Here is a 17,749-nt window from a genome sequence, read left to right as displayed (position 1 = left end):
CTCATGCAGATCAATGGAATGTCCTATGGATGGCCAGAGCTCGGCAGCAGAGTGTGGGCAGCCTCCGCTACCCCTAATCACAGCTATAATAATGGGGTCAAAGTGTCCCTTCCAAAGCCCTGTCTTTCAGTCTGGCATCCCACTGCTTTATTGGGTGGCCTGCATCTGGAGCCTAAAGCCCCACAGAGAAGCTTCCTCCCTTGTCACAAGAGCCACCCCAGCACCCCATCCTAAGTGCCCATAAATGAACACAAAAGCCAGTCCTACATGTGGTAGCTATCTATTACAGAAGGGGCCCTCAGGAGGGGTAGCATCAATTACAAAGGGTTAAGATTGATTTCATAGTTTCGGGTGTGAGGTGACGGCTTTGAGAATTTTTAATAATGATAGAAGTACGGGAGCAGACGGGGGGATCTTCATGTCTTAGATCAGTGTGTCCCATCCTTGTTTTGTCTTACATTTATGCCAATTTTCTGATGGTTTAAAGGTAGAAATTTGAAGCTTATAATTTTATGAAAGCACTTACATTAATCTTTCTGTTGAAACTCATGTATTATTTGAGCTGTAAAGTTGTTTAAATCGCCTTTTTCGACATAATAATGAAGTTGTAAAATTGGCTATAACTTTATACAGAAAAGGTTAGTAAGCAATTTTATCACACTAAAATCACATTAACACACATATAGTTTACATCATGTGGCTATAGTTTTGAAATAGTGAGTATTGTAACATTTATTGATTGGCCCCCATTCACTTCCATTGTACGTATCTCACTGGAACCCAGATTTTTGCTTTTTATAAAGAAAAGGAGGGGCCAGTCAAAATTAATGTTTGTGGCAATCAATATTATGTAAAAAATGCTGTAGATTGAGTTTAACTTGTATTGAACCCAGAATATTCCTTTAAGCATTTTTGAAAGTAATTTAACTTTGGATTAAAAGCTTTTGCAAAAATACTAAACAATTAAATAAAAATGAATTCATTATCATATTTAAAGTAATGTTCTTTAAAGTTTAGCTCAATCTACCAATTTTTATCACACTAACATCATGTTAACATTTTTACATCTCAGGGCTATACTTTTTGATTAATGTGTATTTTAGTGTTTATAGGCTGGACACATTCACTATCATCACAAGTGCCTTACTGTAACCACAAATGTTTCTTTTTTATTTTTCTTTACTAAAGAAAAGACGAGTCGATATATATATATATACTGTGTATCAACTAATCTTTTCTCAGCATTTGTGGCATTATGTTAATTTAAAAAAAAAATTATAGAGAGAGGCTATTTTAAAAACTTATTCAAAGAAATTTCTCAAGAAAATCTCACACCTGACCAGAAAAACATGCAAAATAAGCTGTCAATTGGAATCTACAATAAAGAATAACCAAAACCCTTTAGACTATCAGATTAGCAGAGAAGAATTGACAGATGCACTTAAGAAACTAAAACCCAGAAAGGCATGTGGTTTAGACAACATTAGAACAGAAATGCAGAAGCACAGCCCTGCAGTAATGCAGGAGGCCTTGTTAAAACTGTTCAATCTGGTTCTGCAGACTGGCTACTTTCCTGATACCTGGAATATGGGCTTAATGCCCCCATTATATAAGGGTGGAGACAAATTCGACCCCAGTAACTACCGAGGCATTTGTGTGAGCAGTAATCTGGGGAAGACTTTCTGTTGTATCCTGAATGCCCGGATGCAGGCCTTCCTTATCAAGCACAATTTCTTGAGTAAGAGTCAGATTGGATTCCTACCAAACCACTGCATCACCAACCACATTCACACACTACACACGATAGTCAACCAGCACATTCATAAAAAAAGCAAAGGCAAAATGTATACATGTTTTGTTGATTTTAAAAAAGCATGGTCTATATTATAAAATTCTACAATCCGGCATTGGGGTAAAATGTACGACACAATCAAATCTATGTATTTGGACAACAGGTGCGGAGTTAAAATTGGCAATAAAAGAACAGAATTCTTCACTCAAGGGCGTGGAGTGAGACAGGGCTGCAGTTTGAGTCCAGCTGTTCAACTTTTTCATTAATGAGTTAGCAGTGCTACTGGAACCATCTGCAACACCCGGTCATACTCTAAATAATTCTGAAGTGAAATTTCTTCTCTATGCAGATGATCTGGTGCTGCTGTCAGCTACTGCACAAGGGCTACAGCAGCACCTGGATCTTCCAGAAAAAAGCCAGATTACAGGAAACCAGATACACATTCACTCTGGAAACACTGCAATAGAACACACCCAACACTACGACTACCTCGGTCTTAAAATCAGTGCTTCAGGGGGTTTTGGTCTGGCAGTGAATGCACTAAAAGAGAAAGCTAGAAGAGCATTCAATGCTATTAAGGGCAAATTTACCCAAATAGACAATCCTGTAACAATTTGGTGTAAAATCTTTGACAGTATTACATATCGCTCTGTATGGATGTGAGGTTTGGGGTCCACTCTGTCTGGCAGATTGCTCTAGATGGGACAAACACCCCATAGAATCCATGCATGCAGAATTCTGTAGAAGCATTCTAAGAGTTCAGAGAAGAACACCTACTAATGCATGCCGGGCCGAACTAGGCAGATACCCCCTAATTATACATATTGAAAAACGATCCCTCAAATTCTGGATACACGTAAATTCAAGTTCCCCTAACACACTGCAACATGAATCATTTTGAAAGTAAAAACCAAAGCAAATTGGAATGTTGTCAGGCCCTAAACAGAAATTATAATCTGGCAGAATATCTCTACACTGTAAGAGAACAAAAACAGAGAAGGATCCTCACCAAATACAGGCTCAGTGATCACAGTCTGGCCATAGAAAAAGGCAGACACAGACAAACATGGCTTTCAAAGGAAGAACGAGTCTGTGCTCACTGTGACACTGGCGAGGTCGAGATGGAGACACATTTTCTCCTTCACTGTGAGAAATTTACAGAGGTGAGAGAGAAATACTTTGACAAACTCTCAAACCTCATGCCACAGTTTTCCAGTTCAGCAGAAACTGATCAAATGCAGGTGTTACTGGGGGAAACTCATTTTTGAGCTGCACACCCTCAGAAACCAATCACTGCCTTAATGTACTTCAGTCACAGTATTTTATTTATTTAATGTTTATAATGTCTTGTTAAATGCTTATTTTTATTTTTTTATTATATAGTGTATATTGTTATTATAGTTTTTATTTTGTTTGTATTATTCATTACCTGGCACCTTATTTTAATTCTGTTTTTATTGTTGTTACTGTATTATTATTATTTTTTTGTCTTGTCATTATCTGTTCTGTGTATTAATGCTTTGGCAATATTGTATGTAAACACAGTCATCCTAATAAAGTACTTTAAAGAGAGAGAGAGAGAGAGAGAGAGAGAGAGAGAGAGAGAGAGAGAGAGAGAGGTGGATTAAGAGAGTGAAATGGGAGAAGATGCCAAATTTACTGTCACTCTCTCAGCAGCTGTAATAGAAGCCCCTTCGCAGCTGTGGTAATTAGTTTTTTAAAACGAAATCCAGGGTAATATAACACAAAAGCAGAATGTTATAAATGTACAACCAATATTTAAAAAATGTATAATATAAACTAATTTGCGAGATTTACGCTGTTTAATATATCGGAAACGCGTCATCACAGGTTGTTAACCTGCCCAACCCCCTAGTCACGTAATCCCCGCCCCCAAGAGTGATCTCAGGCGGAAGTGTTCTTGATGCTTTTTCAGTAAGGACGCGTTCACTTGATGGTCACGCGCTGTAGATTTGCGTTCCGCTCGAGCGTCATTCTCTATGAAAATTAACGCTGATTGAAGAGGCGCGCGGGGAGGCAGTTTGTTTTGAGACGCACCGTAGCATGCACGAGAGGATTATGAGCTGCGCATATCTTTCACAATCGGATGGGCAGATGAAACCTTGGGGAAAACGCGACGTAACTTTATTGTATTGAGTGGAAACGGAAGGTTGAATGGTTGGTTTTTTACTCTTCGCAAAACTGTTAGTATTCGAACTGAAGGAAGTTAAAAGAGGCTTTTTTGCTTGAGAAACACCACCGACACGATATCTTGTAGGGGCGCTGCGTGCTCACGAGCTACATGGGACATACTTTGAATTATTTAATTGCGTCTTGCACGAGCGCATATTGAGAACAATCACCCGCAGATGGTAGACTGAAGCGCGTTCATGGGAAACGGACATTTGTTGCGTTTGGGAAGGAAATAATTGACAATATCGAGCGTGTTTGGCCCCTCTCGTCATGCGGCGGTGGGGGAGGATCGGAGCAGGGACCTCGCAGCGGATTTCATGTTTCGCAACAATGTTAATGCCCCACACAGAGGGATTATAAGGCCTCAAAATGAAACTTTGTTTCCAAATGGTTAAAGTGCACTCAAGAAGTTGCGTGTAGAGTTTTACTACGAATTCTAGCGTTATTGTATTTAAAAAAAAAAAAAAAAGACAACTGATTTTTTAATTGAGCTTTTGAAGTTAGTATCGATCAAAACAACCTGACGCCCAAAATAGTACATAAAAAAAAGAGAAAAAAAGAAAACGTGAATAAATATCAAAACAGTTGAATGTAGCTCCCAGTATAGCATGTCCAGTCTATGGGCTGCATTATGTTTTGATCTTGAATTAATCAGAGAAACATTTCGGTAGCCATCGTGTGTCTTAACGCATCTTTATGTCTGAAGTTATTTTATGGTCCTCTGCGCAAATGGCGTCTTTCCCTGACTCCGACCTGCAAACATGTCCTCTGTGCAAGGAGCTGTGCGGCTGCTCTGCTCCGATCTCCTCCAATTCATCTACCTCATCCTCCTCTTCCCAGACCTCCAGCTCATCATCTACCTCATCCACCAGGAGACTGCACGTCTTGCCCTGTCTGCACGCATTCTGCAGGCAATGCCTGGAGGGCCACAGGAACCCTGGTGACCCTTTGAATCTTAGATGCCCCACTTGTGACCAAAAAGTCTCTTTATCCGAATCAGGCGTGGACGCCCTGCCCTCCTCCAACTTTCTCTTCAGCAATCTGCTGGATGTGGTGGTGTCTGCAGAAGAACAGGGCAAGAACGGGCGGTCGTCTTCAGTGGTCCACCATGGTGGTCTGCTGAGACCTCAGCACCTCTCAGATCGTCAGTGCAGCTCTTGTGATGAGGGTAATCCCGCTACCTTCCACTGCCTGGACTGTCAGGAGTACCTCTGTGATAACTGCGTGCGGGCCCACCAAAGGGTCCGACTCACCAAAGACCACTTCATCGAGGGGCTGATGGAGAGCTTACACCTGGCCAACCGCACCAGTAACTCCAACACCCCGGTGAACATCTCCCAGTCCTTCCATAACAGCTTCTCCATGCTCAATGTTTTCCAGGAGAGGATGGACTTCTGCCAGCAGCATGATAATGCAGTGAGTTTGGGTATATATTATATATATATATATCCATTGTACGTTATATTTGTGAAATGCATGTTCAAATTATTTTGCCTATTGGATAAAGGTCTACGCTGGTAACAAAGGCTGTAGGTTCCATGAACTAAATTGTATTGCCTTGTGATTAATGGTCTGGGCTGGTAACTGACAGGTGCTAGGTTTAAATCTCACATGGGTTGATCCATTATCTAAATAATTTTGCCTGGTGGGTAAACATCTGGACTGAGAACTGAAAGGTTGTAGGTTTGAAACATGCAGAAGTTGATCCATGAACTGATTTATTTTGCCTAGTGGTTCATGGTCTGGACTGGTACATGAAAGGTAGTAGGTTCAAACCTAGATCCATGAACTACATTATTAGTGGGTAAAGGGCTGTATTGTTAACTGAAAGGTAGGTTCAAAACCTCAGAGTGGTTAAGACATGAACCAGATTAACTAAATGATGTTGCCTAATGGTTAATAAAGGTCTGGGCTTATAAATGAAAGGTTGTATGTTTGAACCTCACAGGGGCTGAATTATGAACTAAATTATTCTGCCTAATGGTTAAAAGTCTGGGCTGGTAACAAAGGTTATAGGTTTAAATCTCACATGCGCTGATCCATTAACCATCACCATTGTGTCTTTGAGCAAAACACTTTATCCCAGGTTGCCCTTGGTGGACTGCCTCTGTAATAAGTGATTTTAAGTTGCTTTTGGTAAAAGCATAATCTGAATTGGTAACCAGTAGCAATCAGGTAAATACTGATACAAGGCCACATAATATTGCACATCATATACAGACCACTTTGGCTTTCCCACTATCTACAGTTAGACCTAAAAGAAGTTGTGCATCTCCACTGTCCAATATTAGATGCATGACTGTGGTGTATATTGGTATTTTTTTATTGTTGAAGACCGAAGACCAAAGTATTATTTGTCAGGGTGAATAATGTGTTTGCCAAGTGCTTGTGTCATTTCAGGATTTCTTACTCCTTTGTAAAATATCGCAAAATACTCAAAATACCATAATGCAAAACAAAATAATAGTTTGCATTGGTTAAATGTCTGTCTGTTATTGCACCAATAGGCTGTCTTATACATCGGTAACATGTAAATGTCAACAGCTAAAAGTATTACAGATTGTTAAAATATAGCTGAACTCGAATATTCAGCAACTAAATATGTTAACATCTGGACAATAATTAAATGGTTTAGTCCTACCTTGGCTGAGAGCTTTTCAATTGTCAGATGTTTTTAATGTTTTTGACAGAAAAAAACCCCCAAACATCATCCGGTTTTAGAGAGGACCTCATTAGAGATGTTTCCAGACGCACTGAATACACGTTCATTCAACCAAATTACTGACAAAAATGTACAAGGTGTTTTTTGATTCTGTTAACAAAGACAAGTAAAACGCATCATGAGTTTAAACAATTCTACTTAAAATATTGTTGCCGAAAATATGAGAGAGAAAACGCTGCAAGATATTACCAATGCACTAACGATGTTTTGTAGAAAAACCTTGTTGAATAAAACCTTGTCAAATGATCCAGTCGTAGTATATTGAGGATTGTCCCGTCTAAGCTGCAGGAGCTGAAAGAGCTGAATACTGGTAAACTTAAGTGCTTAGTGGGTTAATCACCTTTTTTTCAAATGCAGTTGGTGTCATGCCTGTTTCGCCTGTAGGACGGGCCGGCCCTGTTTAGTGGTTTAATAAATCACACTAGGACATGTCACGATTTTAATTTCATTGTCCATTTCAGTGTACAAGGAGTAACAGAGCACGTTCAAAATAAGCCTGTGAGCATTTTAAATGTCAGTCATACTGTGTGCTGGTACCGGATGGAGTCGGTGCTCGGTACTGCAAAAACACTGGTATCATTACATCTTTATTTTAGAATTGACTTGGTACCGAAGTACCTGTACTTTTGACAACACTATCAGGCACAGTGATATACATATAAAATAATGTACATGAAGACAGAAACACCATAAGCAGACTTTCAAAAGCCAACAGGTTTATGTTTGCAGTACAAAGCGTTCATGAACTGCAACTATTTATTTTTAGGTATAGAATTTTTGTGATGTCTACCAGCTGCATGTCCAATGCCAGTCTAATTAAACAATTAAACAGCTGCAGCAACTCTGGAAAAATTACAAAAAGTATTTATCTCGTTGGTCAGTCAGTTTTCATTGCAGTCCGAAGAAACAAAAAATCGGAACACTCCATTTAATAAAAAAAAAAAAAAACTTTGGATTGTCAGCGGATAATTTATCGGACTTGATATGAATAGTGCCATCGAAATACATTGTTCCCTTTAAAAAGCTCGTTCGGAACTAACAATTGCACAGAAAAAAACAAGACTTGGTGTGAGCAGGCCTTTAGCCCACTTTTTATAATTATTTTTTGGAACCCTGTAATAAGTAAAATTATTATGGTAATACTTTTTTGTGTCATATTCACAAAAAAAAACTTATTGTTATTTTAAAACAGTACCATATTTATGTAGTATTTTCTTAACCTGCATGCAGCATAGCTATGAGGACCTTTATTTTGGCTGTGCCCTGAAGGAAGACATGAAGAAAAGAAATGCTCTCATCCACTTTTCTGTTCACAGAAACCTGGTTCATGAGGGTTCTTTAGGTTGGATAGTAATATTTAGTGGCCAAGCATATATGGAATTACACAAATGTGCAGTTATTACATCTAGAGCGCTGTAAATTTTACAGCTCACTGGCCACACACATGCTTTGAGTATGTGTAATACACTACTGAGATCAGAGCTGCACACATACAGAAAGCGCTGCGAGTGTCGACTTAATTTATTGTTAATGTATTGACATTTTAATTTAATGACTGCCTTTGCGGTTTGATAATCGCACTACGTCATATCGCATTTTTGATTAATTGTTCAGACCTACCTAATGATTTCTAGAAATCAGCACTGTATTTTTCTTTCCAGTGTTATGGATTCCACTGCAATATGCAGAGCAGCTGCAAATATCACAGAGCGCCCATATGTTTTCTAGATTGATGTGAGATTTTTTGCCGCTGTTTCCTAAGTTCTCCAGGTCTTTATCTGGGGCATGCTGTTCTCTTTTTGAGCAGTATTATTGTACACTGCTGCGTGATAATCGCTGGACTGTAGAGGATGACCGATAGTGGGTTTTGCCGGTACCGATAACTAAGGTGGGAAAACAGGCCAATAGCTGATTAATCGGCAGATAGTTTTTTAAAATGTATAAAAAGAATTAAAACTCTTCACTCAATGTAAAATAGTGCTGAACTTTAGTAAGTATCACTTTCAGTTATGGCTGAAACTATTAGTCGAAGTTATCGACAGCATTGACAAAAAAAAACATTGTCAACCAAAATTTCAATTTCAAGGAGCACAATACTTGTTGACCCCTCTCCAAACATAGCGCTTATGGTTGTGACCATAAAGCTCTATTTTGGTCTGTCACTCCAAATTACAGTGTGCCAGAAGCTGTGAGGCGTGTTAAAGTGTTGTCGGGCATATTGTAACCGGGCTTTTTGTGGCATTGGCTTCTTTCTGGCAGCTCGACCATGCAGCTCATTTTTGTTCAAGTATCGTCGTATTGTGCTCCTTGAAACAACCACACCATCTTTTTCCAGAGCAGCCTGTATTTCTCCTGAGGTTACCTGTGGGTTTTTCTTTGTATCCCGAACAATTCTTCTAGCAGTTGTGGATGAAAGCTTTCTTGGTCTACCTGACCTTGGCTTGGTCTCAAGAGATCCCAGAATTTTCCACTTCTTAATAAGTGATTGAACAGTACTGACTGGCATTTTCAAGGCTTTGGATATATTTGTATATCCTTTTCCATCTTTATAAAGTTCCATTACCTTGTTGCGCAGGTCTTTTGACAGTTCTTTTCTGCTCCCCATAGCTCAGAATCTAGCCTGCTCAGTGCATCCACATGAGAGCTAACAAACTCATTGACTATTTATACACAGACACTAATTGCAATTTAAACCTGTGTGTGTCACCTTGTGCGTCTTTTAACAAGGCCAACCATTCAAGATTATGTAAACTTGTGATCAGGGCCATTTGGGTGATTACTGTTATCATTATGATTTAAAAAGGAGCCAAACAACTATGTGATAATAAATGGCTTCAAATGATCACTATCCTTAAATAAAAGATCAGTCATATTTTCAAAATCAATGCCAAAATTTCACAATTTCTGCCGGGGTTGCAAACTTTTGAGCACAACTGTATATATATTAGTGTCCGACCGATATATCGGCCAATATGAGCCTTTCACCGATATATTTGGTATCGGCGTATATTTTACCGATATGCGCCAATATAAAAACTTTTTTTAGAACATATAATGCAGAAAACAATGCTTTAGAATTGGTGTCATAGCGTAGTCGCGCTCCGACTCCATTGTTTACAGAGCTGACTCTGAACTGACGGTGGCTCTGCAGACAGGGCGGAGTTCAGTGGTGTCATTATGGTAAGTTGTTAACTAGTCTGTTAAATACATACTGGAAACTTAATAAACAATGACCCCATCATTTTCCCTTTTCAATATAACTAATATAACGTTAACCATGTCCCTGACAACCATGTCACTCATGTTTATTACATCTGTTTGCTGTTAGCCAGCTATAGTTTGTCAGTGCAGTAAGTAATGTAGCAGATTGAAAGGTAAACATCAGAACATCTTTTTACAGCTCAGCAGACAATGGTGCAGTGGTGGATTATGTCTGTTGAGTGTTGATTTCACGTTGTGTTATTACCTAGTTGGTGAGACACAATGCTGGAAAGTAAAATAAACAATGTCTGTCTATTACTCTCCGTGACAACAAGCTTATAGCTAACTAGCTAATCATGTAGCTACTTTCATTGTTGTCAGCTGAGTAGAAGCTAATGTGTAAACATGTACTCACCAAACTGTTTTGTTAAGAATTCAGTTTGGTACCCCCTTTAACCGAACAATTCCAGTCATTGCATTTGTAAAATGTAATATTTAAAAGTCTGGTTTTCCACCGTTGAAAGGTTCCCTGAACTTGTATAGCAGAATACGGTGTAACAACGCTGCCGCTGTTTATCTTGACTCGGCAGTATTAATATAGTCAGCATTTGACTGATACTAAACAGTAATACTGATGTTTATTTAGCTATTTATTTTGTTTTTATTTATTCTTTATTTTAATGGTCAGCATTTGACTGATAATAAACATATAGGTAGACTTCTTATCTACAGCCGTTGACCGTTGGCTGCACTTGGACGTTCTAATTTTTCCTATTCATTTTAATAGAAGTGGCCCGTCTCTGCTAAATAGTCTCTGGTGCAACTTCAAGGTAAAAGCGCTTCATGTGTGCTATGAGTAAATGTCTTATTCACTATTTACTGTATGTACAATTGGTTTGATTCAGTATTTTTTTGAGAAAATGCGATTACTAACGTGGACATGCCATCTATGGTTGCTGGACTATGGTGTGTACTATTATGTCCTTCTTCCTAATATATTAACAATTTCTTTGTGCAGATGAATGAAAAAAATTTGATGACTAAACAGAAATCAGAAGAAACTGCTATCTACCATTTAAAATAAAATATTATTTTTTTACATTCTTTTATACAAAGTTAAATTTACTATATTAAATTGTGTGATATATCAGCATTGTATCGGCCTTTCGGCCACCCTCTCTGGATATCGGCGTCGGCCGATTAAGAACGAAGGCCGATTGATTGGTGCACCCCTAGTTTTCTTTAGCAAACCGTATGCTTCAGATGCATTGTCAGACTTTAGATGAACCTCAGAGCAAATGCTTACTGAACCATGGGTGGCGTTCCGTACAGTTCGTTTTATTTTTTTACCGAGAACTGTTACATCCCTAGTATCATCCAGCACCATTCTGCTCCTGAAGGAATTCTGAGTTTACAGTTAACGGTGCTTTCAGCAATCATAGCATCTTCTGCTTTGTTTAAAACCGTTTTAACAACAGAAAAGCAAGACTACAGATTATTTATTGCAAGTCTGCAAATGTTAAACTTTTTGTACTCAAGCCTGAAATGAGACCTATATCCTCATGTTCCCCTCTTAAATTAATGTAAGAAGTAATGGTGTCCATCTTTTTGTTTGAAAGTAATTGCCTTTGCATTATTTATGCACTGTGCACAGTTTGCACTGTTGACTCCTTTCATTGCATAAAGGACCGTTCTATTCATCTGCATTTACACTGCATGCCTAATTCATAGATTCGATAGTTTGACATGTATAAAAAATGTTTGTCCTGCTTGTTTACATCACTTACAAAATAACAGACTGTTTACATTAATACGTGAATTAATACGCAATTGATCATTAAAGCACATGCGCATTTGTACGATATGCTAGTGTTCGAAAGCAGCCGCCTATTAGTTAGATAGTATATTGGTACTTCTGACACCCCTTGCCACACCACACAGAATTGGCATCATTTTCAGTTCTTTATGGAGGCGTGCTGAATTGTGGACAGGAATTCAGCTTGACTTTGCATACTAACTTTAAATCGGAGCCTTTTCAGGATCGTAGTTTGTTTGGACCATATGTTGACGACTTCATGATAGTGGTTGGCCGATATGGGTTTTTAAGACAGGTACTGATATTTAGAGAGCGAGGTGGCCGATGGCAGATATAATGCAGAAGCACACAATTTTAACACTTATTTTACCGTCGATAGATTTTGGAATGGATTTAGGCAGATGAATCACTTTTGTAAATCTTGGTTGATGCAAGTAATTTCAGACAAGCCAAAATTGGACGATTAATCCCATATAGCAATTGACTGCCTTCTATTGGGTAGTGGCAAAGCATGGGAAAGCATAATATTTGAAAACTTGTAGTCTTCTCTTGCTTTAGGGGCGGGGTTAAGGGTCATCCCAAACAACCAGAATGTATTCTATGTGGGGTTAATTGGGTCAATAAGGTACCATAGAAACCAACCCATGCCCTGCTCTCTCGTGTGAGCTATCCATCTTTTTTGTGACACCAATGCAGGTTTCTTTTGCTTTTAGTTCAGTTCCCAACACCGAGTTATGGTAGGATCAATCAATTGGAAATCGCCCTGTTTCCTTAAAATGTGAAACCCTTTTATTTGGCCCATCTTAATGTAAAATATTTGAATTAAATTGTAGAATTTTGTGTAAAACTAAGGCCACATCCACACTAATACGTTTTCGTTTGAAAACGCATCTTTTTCTCTGCATCGTTTTTCAATCCAAGCAAGAAATGAGGCTTCTCTCTAGTTTAATGTAAGCGTTTGCTTTGATACCGAAGCAATCCCCAAAAGACATTCTGAAGAAACCACACCACATAGGCCTATTTGTTTTGGATGTAGCCTTCCATTAGATAATGGTAAACTTTTTGGCAGCTATAAAGCCTACTTAATATAAATTCTGCGCTGTTGATTATTTAATAATTCCTACGGTAATTTACTCAATGTGATACATCTCTCCGTGTTTGCTGAAGTACAGATGTCGGTAGGAAAGCTTGACAATGTCAGCAACAGTAATTGACGACAGCGGGTCTTATAGCAGAGCATCAGTTTCACAACACTGAGAATGCAGCACTTAATCAACAAGCTTTTTCTCGTTTTCTCCCAGAACTCTTTCTCTCCCCAGCCCTACAACAGGGCTATAAGTTGGGCTAAATAACAACCCGTTCTCACTCCCAAGGCATCAAATACTGGTCTTTGTGCAAGAGCCACCTGCGTCAACATGGAAGCCAGAAGCACCTTGTAGCGTCCGTGTTTTTGACTCATCCAGCAAGCGCATTGTTTTCAATGAGAAACGTTTTTTGGCGTCAATAGACTGACACAAAGAGCATAAGAATTTTATCATCGTGAAATTATATGTTGGGGTACGATATCTTTTTATTTGGTTTATAATTGGTTATGTTTAAGTATGGGGTTGGATTAGGTGATCTAAAATATATGTTCGCATAATGTAGCTGTACTAATACAATATATTTATTAGTATAATAAAGCATATTGCTGTTGAAAATGCAATAATATCCAAAGATTCACAGTGACGCCTCCCTTATGAGACTACCCTGGGCTTACCTGCTGCTTGTGTCGAGAAACAAGATGCTAGAGGGTGCTTTTCATGCGCAGAGCTCTTGCACTAGCAGCTGTATTCGACGCCTAGGGAGCGAGAACGTGTTGTAGATAAGCTAAAATTGTTTTAGCAATTACAGTTGTCTTAATGGTCCATCAAAATGTGCTTTGGTCGCTCTGAGGGCTTTTATGGCGCGAATCTGGATTTAGCAGGGGGTGTTTCATCAATGTAGGCCAGGAGAGCTTTTCAGCAAGTGTTTTACAGCTCTGTCTCTGGAACTCCCATTATCCTGTGACTGTCTTTGTTTTTAACCATTTTCATGTGCACTCATCTCAGAGCTTTGATATTGAATCTAGTGGGCCACACTTAAACTGAACTCTTAGGAACCAAGGTGCAAGCCATCTCAGGGTTTTTCCTGGCTCAAAATGAGGCAGAGGTGGTACCATCCTGATCATGTGCACACATACACTTGTACCATGCCTTCCACTGGCTGAAGTAAAAACTTTCAAGCAACATATTTTAGGTGTTCTAATTAATTAGATGATTGAAGTAAATGACAATTATCGACTTATAGCATATTTAATTAAAAAAGCTAACCTGTTCAACATTAAATGCAACATAACAGCTAATGTGTTCATTTATTGTTAGCAAACTTGATTAACTTCTTAAACCGATAAGATCATCTCTGATCTCAGGTGTGTGGGTGGGTATGGTGGGAAGGGTCGATGTGTAGAGACCAGTCGGCCACTGTTTTACAGCTTGGATTGGACTGATCGCTTAGATTGACAGGTCCTGATTTACCATGTGCACAACTGAAACAGTGCTGGATCTTATTACTTGTTACTTATTCTATGTAATTATGTTTCTGGTTTATTGTGGCATTTACAAATGTAAGTAGTTCTTAGGTTCAGTAAAACCCTCAGACCAATTGTTTGGAGAGTTTTTTGGACTTTTGTTAAAGGCTACCTTGGTTCCAAATGCCGTAACTTGCTTTGAGATAACAATACCAAATTTTGTAAAAAAAAATGAATAAATAAACTGCATCACTTTCTCAGCAGTGTTGTAACATAAGAGCCTCCAAACATGATGTACATGTTTGCGTTTTTGAGAAAATCAAGATTATGCATGGTTAGTAAGTCACTGAAATAAGGCCATGATGAAACACATAATAGATTTTGTAGACTCACAATTTTACTTTTGTGGGACACTTTTTGTGTTAGGCCGTATCGGATCACGCTCTTCTTCTGAGGTAAATTCACAGCGTGTCTTCTTCCAAAAACGATAATGGGCTCAAACGGGAAAGACTGTACCTCTTGTTGATTTCATACAGATTGCACATTCAGAGAATATTTGTTTTCAATTTAAATTGGTTCATTTAAAAGGAGGGCTGCCCTCTAATAGTCGACCAAAGTTTAGTTGATGAGATGAGTCTTGGTCGGTGCTGAGCTGAGATGTCTGAGGTCATTTGCAGCACTCATAGACGATACTGTTCTTGCAAAAAATAAATAAATCGGAAGACAGAAACAAAGAGTTAGAAACTTTTAGATGCGTGTGTTCCACGAGACTGCACGTATCAGCGTGTCATACATGCGCATAGACGGCTTTTCTGTCATCCGTTCTTAAATATATAATAAAGTGTTTCTTCAAGCACGTGTCTGTGTGTCTACGGGCAAATTATTTGTAATATTGATTTGATGATTTTAGCCTAATAATAATAATAATTTAATACATGGGAAAACGAGCCAAATATAGTCAAAGGCATCAGCTATTGGCGATCACTCTGACCAACGTCGATCCCCAAGATCATCGTCTGTTGGCACAACCCTAATGTGCTTTTTCTCTATAAATTAACAAAACATTCAGACAGTCTACTTGCTGGTTTTTCCGCCACATTCAGAATTATTAACGCTTTTGCACTGCGGCTCGCTTCGTGCGTGCGCTTGTAAAATTGATATTTTATAGGCTCGTTATTACGGTTTAGTATTTCTCTGTAATGTAGAACAGTGTTACTTATAACATTCTTTCTCAGCCCTGGAACCCAAACCATTTTGTGATTGCCCCCCCCCCCATCCAAAATATATTCAAGTAATTAAATTAATATCATAAACGTGCGACTAGTCGACTAGGAAAATCTTTGGTCAGGGGCAGCCCTATTTAAAAGTAGACAATTCAAGCTTTCTATAGACATTTCTCATGTCTTCGAGGCAAGTATACGCTGAGTTTCGTTTCATTTTTGTGACGCGCTCCAGACAGAAGTTCACGCATCCTGTATGATTTCTTTATTTTACAAAACCACAACGTTTTGCTGTTATTGTGAGTGTACACAAATAAAAGTAAACCCTTTATAGTTTTGAATGATGTCTTACACTTATCTGTATGACCAAAAATAACGGAGTATTTCTTTCTGCTGTCATCAGGGAGAAAGTCAGGTAATCGCGCCGGCGCCTCCGGTGACCACAGAGGATTGACTGTTATGTTAACAATATAAAAAAAACAACTCAAACAGGAGCAATTCGATGGACGAAGAGAGTCTTTCAGGGGTTAAGAGTGCTTTGCTGAGAGGGTTTTACTCCGATGGAGGCGATGTCGAGGAAGAACTTGTCAGCACATTATGTTGCAGATCCCTCGCTGATAAAAATCGTTTGACAGCTCACTGATTTGTGGAATGAGATAAACACTACAGTGACAATTTGTCATCTCTACAACAATCATGCAAGTCTTTCAATCCAAAATACTTGCATTCCCACGACAGGAGAGTATGTTCTATCCTTGTTTTTTCTTGGCTGCAACTTCCACATTTGTGTTGAAAAATCCTGTTACAGTTTACTGTGATAAATGTTAGTAAGTTGTTGATGTGAAGGTGTTGATGTGTAGATGTGAAAAGTCTTGTAATTGATGTTGGGGCAGGGCAGGTGTTTTCTCTTTACTTCGTCAATTCTGTTCAGAATTTTGCGGCAGTTTGACATGGTTGAATTGCTCCATAGCACTTTAAAATAGAAAATTCTCATGTAGAATTCAAATGGGTTGCATGCACCACGATATTGAGGGATGCCCAATTTAATTGTGTTTGTGAGCCGCTCTGCACTATACTGTCACCGGAGCTCGCATTTTGAGGGAAGCCCGGTTGAAGGGTACACATGGATAGTGCAGAGTGCAACTTCAGGCTTCAATCACGCGTCCTACATGAGAAACATATTTATTTCTTATAAAGTGAGATGACTATCATAAGGTTGCTACATCGCCTGATGTAAATGCGTACGGACGTGGCTGGCATTAGTGTCAAAATAAAGGTGCATCTTAAAAAAAGATACATTGATGTTTACATGTTGTATTTGATTGATGCATTGATCCAGATCGATGGATTTTTACACCCCTATCTTTTACTGAAAGGGCTTTAAACATAGTTTTAAAATTGCTTACTAGACTCCATCCTCCCCCAAGCCTTTTTTGAAAGTGTTTAAATAGTGTCTCTGGCCAAAGGCTCTGCCTGCAGCTGTAAAGAAGGATGCAATGAGAGCAACATATGTCTGAACATTTAATGCTGTTAGAGGAAGAAAACACAGATGTACTCAGTCAGGATGGAGAAAGGGAGTGCACTCAGATGGGCTCACAGTGGAAACTTTTAGTTATTCCACCAGTCAAAACATTCCAAGCCAAGGTTTGCAAGACATCCTGCTCCTCTGTCTAGACTTTGGTTGTTTTGTTTCAGGGCTCAGATAGCAAGATATTTATGAACAGAATTATGTAGGAAGCTGTTTGTCACATATGAAATGGAGAAAACAAACAGAACTTGTGGTGTCATGGGTAGTCCATCCATGTAAATCGTACGAATTTCAAGAGAGAGAAAAATAGGGAAATATTTATTTTGTTTAGGGAGTAAAAACAATATTAAAATTGTGTTCTCGTAATGAGCGACATGAAGTGACCAATGATCTTAGGGCTGCACGATTTGAACAAAAAGTCATGTTGCTATTATTTTGAAAAATACTGCCATTGCAATTTGAACTGCGATTATGATAAAAATAAGAATAGTAATGTTTTTCACATGTTAAACTGCCAAAGGGCTGCTGGGGTTTTCACACTTTTTTTCAATTCACCCACAAACAAATACATAAATAAACAGTGAAAAATAAAAAAAAAACACTGTCTTCATATTCAAATTGTACCCATCCACTATGTACCTGTTTTTGTCCATTTTGTGGTAGGGTCTCAGCCCACTAATCATCATCATTAGTTTTTGAAACCCAGTCAACATGAATATTAGGGATGCT

At 38.7% G+C, this 17,749-nt stretch overlaps 1 protein-coding gene across 1 annotated transcript in view; it reads left to right on the top strand.

Moving 5' to 3' along the window:
- Window positions 1-3,693: 3,693 nt before the first annotated feature.
- LOC127454258 (E3 ubiquitin-protein ligase TRIM71-like) overlaps window positions 3,694-17,749 on the top strand; it is a 47,434-nt gene continuing 33,378 nt past the window's right edge. The window contains exon 1 of the mRNA XM_051721339.1: window positions 3,694-5,401. Within this exon, the coding sequence (XP_051577299.1) occupies window positions 4,682-5,401 (720 nt within the window). The 5' untranslated portion in view covers window positions 3,694-4,681. The remainder of the gene's footprint in view (window positions 5,402-17,749) is intronic.

Source organism: Myxocyprinus asiaticus, chromosome 16, assembly GCF_019703515.2.
Source record: "Myxocyprinus asiaticus isolate MX2 ecotype Aquarium Trade chromosome 16, UBuf_Myxa_2, whole genome shotgun sequence".
Taxonomy (NCBI): Eukaryota; Metazoa; Chordata; class Actinopteri; order Cypriniformes; family Catostomidae; genus Myxocyprinus; species Myxocyprinus asiaticus.
Note: the sequence above shows the minus strand (reverse complement) of the source record. Positions and strands in the feature narration are given on the sequence as shown.